Genomic DNA, 9,565 nt, shown 5'->3' with positions numbered 1-9,565 from the left:
AAGTTATTTACAAAAGTTTAAGCTGTTGCCATTATAAATTACAATAACTTTTATTTAAGTATAAATTATTGGAGGCGCTAGGGGGCGCACGGCGACATGGCTGCCTGAGAAGCGGCTCCGCCGGGCGATCGCCAACTATGGTGAATGTCGCCGATCTCACCCAAGCCACCGACCCCTCGATCGCAAAAAAAGGTGTGTGAAATGGTGGAGCACATAACGCGTTGAGGAACAACCCCCGGCGGACAGCGATTACCCTGAAATTTGCAGATGACCGTGGCGAGAGGTCCGGACGCCTGACAAGATGGCCGCCGCGCTGGGACGTGCACACAGCAACCGGGCGGAGGACAGTCACCACTCTACTGTCCAGTAGCGAAGAAACGTGGCGGAGGTAGGATTCTGAAGACTGGCCTCCCCACTGCCCCTGCATCAACAATTGTCGCGCTGCGGTGCGCCAGAGACCCACGTTCAGGCGATGGTGACACTGCCTGACAAGATGGCGGCCGCGACTCGAAAAACGCGGGCATAATCGAATAATCCCCAACTCCGGTGGCAGTGCCGAGACACTGGCGGTAGCCTGACACAGCGGAGGGGAGACCAGCAAGCTGAGGAGCGCCCAGCGTGGAGAACGGTGCGGAGCGCTAGAGGAGAGGGAGGCATACACACGCTCCTGCAGGGTGGGTGGTGCTGGCTACTGGCGGTGAGCGTTATGAGCAGCGGACAGTCTGCGATTGCCGGTGCTGCCTGAAGATCTGCGTGGGTTCGCCCATACCTCGGAGACCTGTGGCCGCCACTGCCCGACCCCATCAGCCCATGAGAGCAGGCATCTTCATGTTGTTGAGCCAGGGTTGGTGACTGCTGTGAATAACGTGTCCTTACTGGCGACCACGTGCGAGACGGCCCCTCTTGGTTGGACGCTCGCAGACCCCGGAATTGCAGGCCCGCGTAGGCTGTACGGAGAGACAACGACCTGGCATGCGTTAGGCCTGCGGAAACGACTCACCTGCGGTGATGGCTGCCTGCCTAAAACACTGAGTGGAGAGGGAGTGTGCTGGCCATATTGCGACGACACGCCACCTGTGGGGTCAGAGAGGCCTGGGATATCCTCTGCCCGGCGAGCTGCCACACTGGGACACTTTCACTGCACGATTGAGGGGACACCTGCCAACTAAGTGGAGGGAGCCTGTTAGACGGCGGTGCGGTCAGCAAACAGCCGGCCTTCGGTCACGTTGCCTCACGACCGGGGGAGTGTCGCCCTCGCCCGGAGCTTTCAGCGCTGTGACGATCTTTTAGGCGGCGATCGCCCCAAGAGTGGGGTTCAACACGGCGTCAGCGACCAGACGGCTGAGGGCATCGGGGTCCACGTGCAGGAAGGCGACCTCCCCACCCGCAAGCATGGGCAAGCCAGACAAACACCAACAGAAGCTGCCCTTTGAGACGAAAAAAACGCAGATGGGGTGCTGGAGGAAGAGGCAGGTCAGGCGCCCAATAACAACATTGAAAAGATCCTGCTAGCGATACAATCGAACCTACAGGATATTAATGGCAAGTTGGACAACTTAACTTGCAGAATGGACACCATGGCAGCGCGACAGGAAAAGCATGGAGAGAGACTGGATGAGGCCGAAACACGAATATCCGCGGTTGAAGATGAGGCGCGGGCCTCCACCTCAAAATGCGCAGATATGGAAAGGCTCCTGGAGGTTATCAGGGCGAAGGAGGAGGATTTAGAAGCGCGCTCGAGGCGCAACAACGTACGGATCACGGGCCTGCCGGAGTCCACCAACACAGGCCGCATGGAAACCTACGTGGAAACACTGTGCAAGGATCTGTTCGGAGCCGAGGCCCTGTCGCCCCTCTTCATCGTGGAGCGTGCTCATAGGTCTCTGGCCCCAAAACCACCGCCCGGTACCACGCCGAGACCGATTGTTGCGCGTATCCTCAACTACCGCGACAGGGACACAATCCTTCGGCTAGCAAGAGAGAAAGGGAAGATCCAGCATCAAGGGAACACCTTGGAATTTTACCCGGACCACACAGTTGCGGTCCAGCAGGCCCGGAAAGAATATACTGCAGTGAAGGCCAAATTGCGTGAGTTGAACATTGTCTACTCCATGATGTATCCAGCACGCCTCAGGGTGGTGTGGAAGGAGAAAGCGACAGTACTACCGACACCTAAAGCAGCACAAGAATTTGTCAAAAGGGTTCAACGAGAGATCAGGGACAATTCGCAAAATGAACCACGACGAGACTCGGACTAACAATGAGGGGTTGTTCCATGGTATGCCACTGGTGAGTGTACAGTTAAGTTACCGATCATGCGTTTTAGCATAGACTTTAATCTCCGCACTCGCTAGCCTGCTTGAACTTGTTTTCCAGTTGACCGGTAGTGGGGTTGATTCAACATGCACGGTGAGTCTGGGTGAAGAGGTCCTGTTGGGGCTAAGAGGCCTCTGATCGGAGATGCGGCTCACTACTAACTTTGTACTGTGAATGCATCACGACACATGCACATTACATAAGGCAATCTTGGCGTACACAACTGAGAGACACTAATACCCTGTGGCGATTACTCTATGCAGGCTAGTACGCGAGTGGCGAGAACTCCCCCCTTGTCTGCTGTGCTCTGCCCAATATGTTTTGACTATGGGACGCCTCCGTCACTGACTGTGAGAGATCCCCAATGCACTCTGAGCGGCGAGCGTTGCGGGTGGGAGGAGAGGGATTCTGTGCCTTGATGATTAACTGTTGTAATTGCACTGGAGACGCATTGTACCAGACATGTTGCTAAGCCAGTGGCTTTGTTGTTGGTTGTTCGGGGGGTGGGGGAGGGACGGCGAGTATTCACCTGAACTGCGTTTCATACAGCTTCTTTAGCATCGCCCACACCTGTACACCAGGTGGTGAGTTGTGCCCCTGGCGGACCTCTACAAGGGTATTACCCAATAAAAGTTTGGTTCTGGGCACTGTATTACTGGTTATGGGAGTTCTGGATTGGTGCACTGGATGGGACTGGCTTCGGCAGGTTGGGGTTGCTGGAGTGGGTGGGTTCAGGGGGGGTGGGATGTATGATTGTACTGTTAGACCGACAGAATGTGTAATGTCTTTTTGTGCTAGTTCCAAGTTAGTCCCGGCTGCTGCTGGGTCGACTGGAGCAACTAAAAGGGGGATACTACCAATCCCTATGCAATTGATCTGTGATGAGCGCTCGTGCCTTATGTCATTGGCCTTTGATGGGGACCAGGGAGGCGGGTAGACACAGTTTAAACGTTCTAACCTGGAACATTAGAGGGTTCTCACAGCCACGTAAAATACGGCAGATTTTTGCAAGTCTGACGAGGTGGAATGTGGATATAGCGTTCCTACAGGAGTCTCACCTGGCCCCGCACTCGCATGCACAGCTGGGGGCAAGCCGGCGGAGGAGGTTTTCAGGGCCTCGTACTCTTCTTACTCTAGAGGGGTGATCATTTTGGTGAAACGAGGGGTGGGCTTCGTGAATCACACAGTAACACAGGACCCGTCAGGCAGGTTTCTACTTGTATCAGGTACATTGAGGGGGCAGAGGGTGACATTTCTGAATGTATACGGTCCTAACACAGACGCCCCGGATTTCTTCAGGGAGGTATGGGGACACCTACAGAAACACAATAGCGCACATATATTGTGTGGTGGTGATTGGAACGTGACACTACGTGACGGTTTGGACCGTTCAGCTAACTCGGTGGAACAGCACAAACACTCATGCACAATGATGGGTCACATGATGAAGGATCTGGGTCTAGAGGATCTTTGGAGGTTGAGGAACACCGACGCGCCTGGGGCCACGCATATTAACGGTTCCCACAACAGCTGGTCCAGGCTGGATTACTGGCTGGGCTCCTCTGACCTGGCACTATGGGTGCGACACCTACAGGTGCTCCCTCGCACGCTATCTGATCACAATCCTGTCCTCCTGCAGCTGGACATTCCACGATACGCGCCTCCCCCCTTCCAGTGGCGCTTTAACGCACGTGCTCTAACTGATGCAATTTATGCAGACACGATTAAGAAGGCGATTAAAGATTACTTTGACCTTAATGCCCCATCGACAGATGACCCTGGCATCCTCTGGGAGGCATTCAAGGCCACGGTAAGAGGGGTCTGTATTAGCACCACAGTGGGGGTTCTGAAGGATATTAGAACTCAGATACGCAGGTGTGAACAGCAAATGAGAGACCTGGAATCCCTATATGAGTCCACTCAGGATATCATACACCTGGCCAAACTCCGCGAAATACACACAGAACACGAGACCTTTCTAGACTCTGAAATGAAATATTTAAACCGCACACATGTGGCTAGAGCCTTTGGGGAAGGAGGTAGACCGGGGGCTGTCTTAGCTCGGAAGATCTGTACAGGTCGCGGCCCGACTGCGATCCTTAGGGTGAAGAACGGGGAGGGTGACACACAAACCCATGCTAATGACATCCTGAAATGCTTTGTTAATTCATTCGGATCCCTGTACAAATCCCAGCCCACTGCTCCGGCAGATGACACCTATGAATACCTGCACGATGTGGCGATAGGGTGGCTGTCAGATGCGCACAGGGAGTACTTAGCAAGGCCTATCACGGCAGATGAGGTTACAGAAATCATAGGCTCACTTCCGAATGGCAAGGCACCTGGCCCGGATGGGTTCACCCCGGAATTTTACAAACAATATGCAGACATCCTGGCGCCACACTTAGTAGATATGTATGGCACCTCCTTTGAGAAAGGCATGCTCCCCCCCACGTTACGCGAAGCCATGATTATCGCTCTCCTGAAACCATCTAAAGATCCGGAGGAATGTGACTCGTACCGACCACTATCCTTAATAAACGTAGACTCGAAAATTCTTGCGAAGCTTATAGCCAAGCGCCTGTCACCACTGATGACCAGTCTGGTGCTGCCAGACCAGTCCGGCTTTGTACCCTCAAGATCGACAGCACATAACACCCGGACTCTATTTGCACTATCGCACTATCTGCAACCTTTAGTCAAAGCTGTAGCGGTCATGTTAGACGCAGCGAAGGCATTTGACTCCATTGAATGGAGGTATATGATCACTGTCCTCAATAGAATGGGGTTCCCTAAACGTTTTGTGCAATGGGTCACCCTGCTTTACACGCAACCAAATGCCAGGGTCAGAATCAATGGGTATATTTCGGAGCAATTTGCGATTGAGCGAGGGACGCGGCAAGGCTGCCCACTCTCGCCGCTATTATTTGCGTTAGCACTAGAACCTTTGGCATGTCTGATACGACAGAACTACAAGGAATCGGCACTGCACTTCATAGCCAGGCCGCTTCACATATCCTTATATGCGGACGACATGTTGCTATACGTCCGGGACCCGGAGACTCACTTGAACGCCATACTCAGGGAATACATAAGGTTCGGGGGGCATTCGGGTCTGGCCATAAATTGGTCCAAATCATCTATAATACCCCTCACGGACACCACTTCTACGTTTGTGGTGGACTTTCCGCTGGGATGGCAACAGGACCCTATCAGATACCTAGGGGTCATGTACCACAGGGATCCGGATGAGGTGCTTAGGGCAAACTACGGAGCGGTGCTGTCGAAACTGGAGGACAGGGTAAAACGTTGGATACATCTGCCCCTTTCATTGGCAGACAGGATAGCGATTGTCAAAATGAACATACTGCCCAAGCTACTATACCTGTTTAACTACATACCAATCACTCCGCCGCAGGCTGTCTTCCGACACATAAACTCCCTGGTGCGGACCTTGATTTGGGCGGGTAAACAGGCCCGTGTGGATTTGCGGACTCTGACACTTCCACTTGCACGGGGCGGCTTCGGAGTACCTGACTTCCTCCTGTACTACCTGTGCGCACAGGCACAGTATGCGGCGTATTGGTATCACGCAGTTCCATACCTCACTCACACCGCTATAGAGGAGAGCGACGCACACCCTATTCCACTCACAGCAATAATCTCACACACCCGCCCCCCGCTGCATGCTAGAGATATCAACACGGTGGATGCTACGGTCAAAGCCTGGCATAGATTAGGGCACCTAGCACACAAGACCCCACTATATGCGCCAGCCATGATGCTACATCATCACCAGGAGCTCTCGGTAACTGGGGAAAGCGTCGGAATGTCTCTACTGGCCAAAGCTGGTATTGATAGGATAGGGGACGTGTTCCAAGATGGCGAGTTCGTGGGCTTAGACAAACTGGGTTATGTTCATAACCAAACATCCATGTTTCGCTTCACATATTTCAGACTCACTAGAGCCCTGAGGGAGCACTACCCTACGTTCCCTTCGGAGCCGGAATGCCTTGCACCACTGCAACTGTTAATCACAACTAATGATTTGTCACACCTGGTGTCTAGGCTGTATTCAGCCGCACAATCGGAACTAGACGGACAAGTGTTGAAGGCGAAGGGGCGGTGGGATGCACTACTGGACACACCATTGTCTGATGAAGAATGGGCTAGCGCATGCGCTCTGACACAGATACTTACACCAAATGGTAATCTGAGGTTAATTCACTTTAAATTCCTCCATCAAGTGTATTACACACCAGAGAAATTGTTCAAATTTGGGCTTCAGGAGGAGGACAGATGTAAAAGGTGTAACCAGGAAGGTGCGGGCTTTGCACATTTGGCGTGGGACTGCGCCAAGGTGGAAGGATACTGGGGGGAGGTAACTGCCACTTTATCTGTTATGCTGGAGGAGGAGGTACACTGTACACCCAAAGTCTGCTTACTGGGGATAGTACCGCAGTTCAGGGCCTTGAAGAGGAAGTTCTGTGCGATAGCACTCTTATTGGCTAAGAGACAAGTGGCACAATGCTGGCATAGTCGCAAAGTGCCGAAGTTAAAAACATGGTTGCATGACATGTCCACCTGTCGTGACAAGTTACAAACTTATGAAGAACTGTTGCCAGTTAAGTCGCGACCAAAAAATATGTGGGTTTATCTGGAGGATTATCTAACCTCCCTGCAGGATGATGAGGAACTTCCACCCATGGACTGAACGGGTTGCAGGACTGCATGAGTGCTGATGGGACGGGTGTGAGATGACGGCGGGAAGGGGGGGAACCTAAGTATGTCAACACTACTGCTAGGTAGTACATTAAGATTACACTGTACGGTCTGAATTGGGGTATGTTGTTTTATTGTTCTTGTTATTAAAAGAGAAAAAGTGAGACTCAGTTCTAATGCCAGCTATTAACCATACATACGATACCCTGCAATATTCTGCGACATATGTAACAGTCGACCACAATGATGGTTAATGGAATAAACGTAGCGAGCCGGCCTCAGGGTTGTAGGCTCATGCTGTGTCAAATGCTTGATTTTCAATAAAGGTCTTGCGCAAAAAAAAAAAAAAAAAAAAAAAAAGTATAAATTATTAAAAAAATTAAAAGCCATTGTTATTTGTAATATCAATACATCTAAGTCACATAAATACCACACATATTGCATTACAAATGCTATAGGTGTCACATTTGCGAAAGTTATAACTATTGGCATTGTAAATGACAAAGCTATTAATTTCGCTATTTTCAAAACCAACACATCAATCAAAAATGTGTCATTTACAATACCAATAGCTCAAACTTTCCTAATGCGAGACCTATTGCATTGCAAATGCTTGTTTTCCATCAGTGTTCGACTAGAGAGAAAATGGAATGAACCCCTTTCACCCAGCAGAAGAAGAAAGCATGCCAGTGGGGGGAAAGTTAGTCTCAGGCAGTGTGGTTTGGTGGGACTCATGTCTGTCAACCCATTCTTTGTTGATTCCACCAGCACTGTCCAAGGACTCTAGCTATTTCTTTGAACTGAGGGAGAGAGACTGCATTCCCAGCCTGCCGACTCAGCAACTGCTACATGCTTTCATCCTTTCCCACTTGCTGACCAGTCACTACTTGTAGCTCTGTAAACAGCCCCACTGTCAGAACTGTTATCCTAGCTCCCAGAGTGCCTGCAAGAAAACACCTCTCCTTACCCCACGTACCTGCTGTACTGCCTTGGGGGTCGGATATTGGTTAACTTGAAATCCACTGCCAATAGTCTTAAAGCAGGCCCAAAATCACTCTCCTTTCCACTCTCCGCGTGACCACAGTCCTCATAGCCTGTGTATAATCACCTCAGCCACGCTAGACTCCACTCACTTTCGTCCTGCAACCAGTGCTTAATTTGATGGTTTCCGGTGCTCAGCACAATTAATTATCAACACCGGTGCTTGTGACAGTCTGCCACAAGGTGGCGATGTCTGGCTAATTTAGAGATGGCAACAGTTAATTGTGATTTCAATATACATTAAAAAAGACTATTTCCTGCCGACCAAGCTATTCTTATAGCTTTTGGGGCCTTGAATAGTCTGAAATGCCACACTTGTAGGAGTGTGATGATTAGTAGTTGTGGTTTTACTATCACTGGCCAAATGACAGGGGCAATGGGTGCTGCAAACTGCAGTGGCCCATTGATGAGAGCCCTGGCACTTATTTGTTTACAAATTAAGCACTGCCTGCAACAAAGGGTCTACACCAACCACGTGCACCAACAGACCCAGACTTTAGGTAAAAGCTCACTCTTGGGAAATTAGAGACAACTGATTTTTTACTTTTACTACGCGTTGACCTATAGTAATGAAATGTAGCTGATTGTTTTCCAAATCTGTGTACTCTAGGGACAGATAATGCACGTGTACTGCTTGGTATGTTACTGTGTTGCATGTTTATTAGAGCATCGGTGCATAGTATGAGGGTCATGTTGTGGCTTCCTCTGCAAGCAGATACCACCCAGTCCCAGAGGCAGCTATCCAGGCATCCAGATGTATGCTCAGGATCTCTACGCACTCAGGTTGAGCACACTAATTACATATGTACACCAGGATAGGAAACCTGGTGAAAACTCCTCAGAAAGCACTTTAACACCAATCCCCTTCAGCTGAACTAGTGTCACATAACACTGGCTGTGTCTCGCAACCTTAGAGAGGACAATGAGTAGAACACTCCTATCAATGCTCAAACTCCTACACTGGCTGGGTCTCTCCCCCTTAGAGAGGGCAATGAGCATAAAACTCCTATCTATCATAAATGCAGAGTGAAGAAGGAAGACTGAAGCAAATACTGACAATTAGGAAGACAACGAAGGAAAAAGATAGACAAACTCATTACCCAGAGAGGCAGAGAAAGACAGGAGAAAGAGAATGAGACATGAGAATGGACATATTGAGAATGGACAGTGTGGTTGTGTCAGGGTCTGACCTGGGCTTCTTCAGTTGCTTCCTGACATATTCCCCGACGGTCGGGTCCTCAAAGTCGTAGTACTTCGTCCAGTATACGCAGAGTTTCTGAGGCTGACAGAGCAGTTTCATAAGGGTGCAAAAGCCCTGCTCAATGCGGAAGTCCTGAGCCCAGCTGCCCTGCTCCCAGGCGTGGATGGTTAACAGCTCCAGGGCATACTTGTGTGGCACGGACTGGCCCTCGCATTTGCTTTTAACATACTGATAGAAGGAAAATATGAATTAGTACAGAGATTCAGCTGGTTCCACATTACCCAA

At 50.5% G+C, this 9,565-nt stretch overlaps 1 protein-coding gene across 1 annotated transcript in view; it reads right to left on the bottom strand.

Moving 5' to 3' along the window:
* The window catches only part of LOC147679608 (2'-5'-oligoadenylate synthase 1-like), a 132,860-nt gene that overhangs the window by 97,358 nt on the left and 25,937 nt on the right, over positions 1 to 9,565 (bottom strand). Inside the window, exon 4 of the mRNA XM_086943181.1 lies at positions 9,270 to 9,508. Within this exon, the coding sequence (XP_086799307.1) occupies positions 9,270 to 9,508 (239 nt within the window). The remainder of the gene's footprint in view (positions 1 to 9,269; positions 9,509 to 9,565) is intronic.

Source organism: Lissotriton vulgaris, chromosome 11 (assembly GCF_964263255.1).
Source record: "Lissotriton vulgaris chromosome 11, aLisVul1.2, whole genome shotgun sequence".
Classification (NCBI taxonomy): Eukaryota; Metazoa; Chordata; class Amphibia; order Caudata; family Salamandridae; genus Lissotriton; species Lissotriton vulgaris.
The sequence above is the reverse complement of the archived record's forward strand: the minus strand, read 5'-3'. Positions and strand labels throughout refer to the sequence as shown.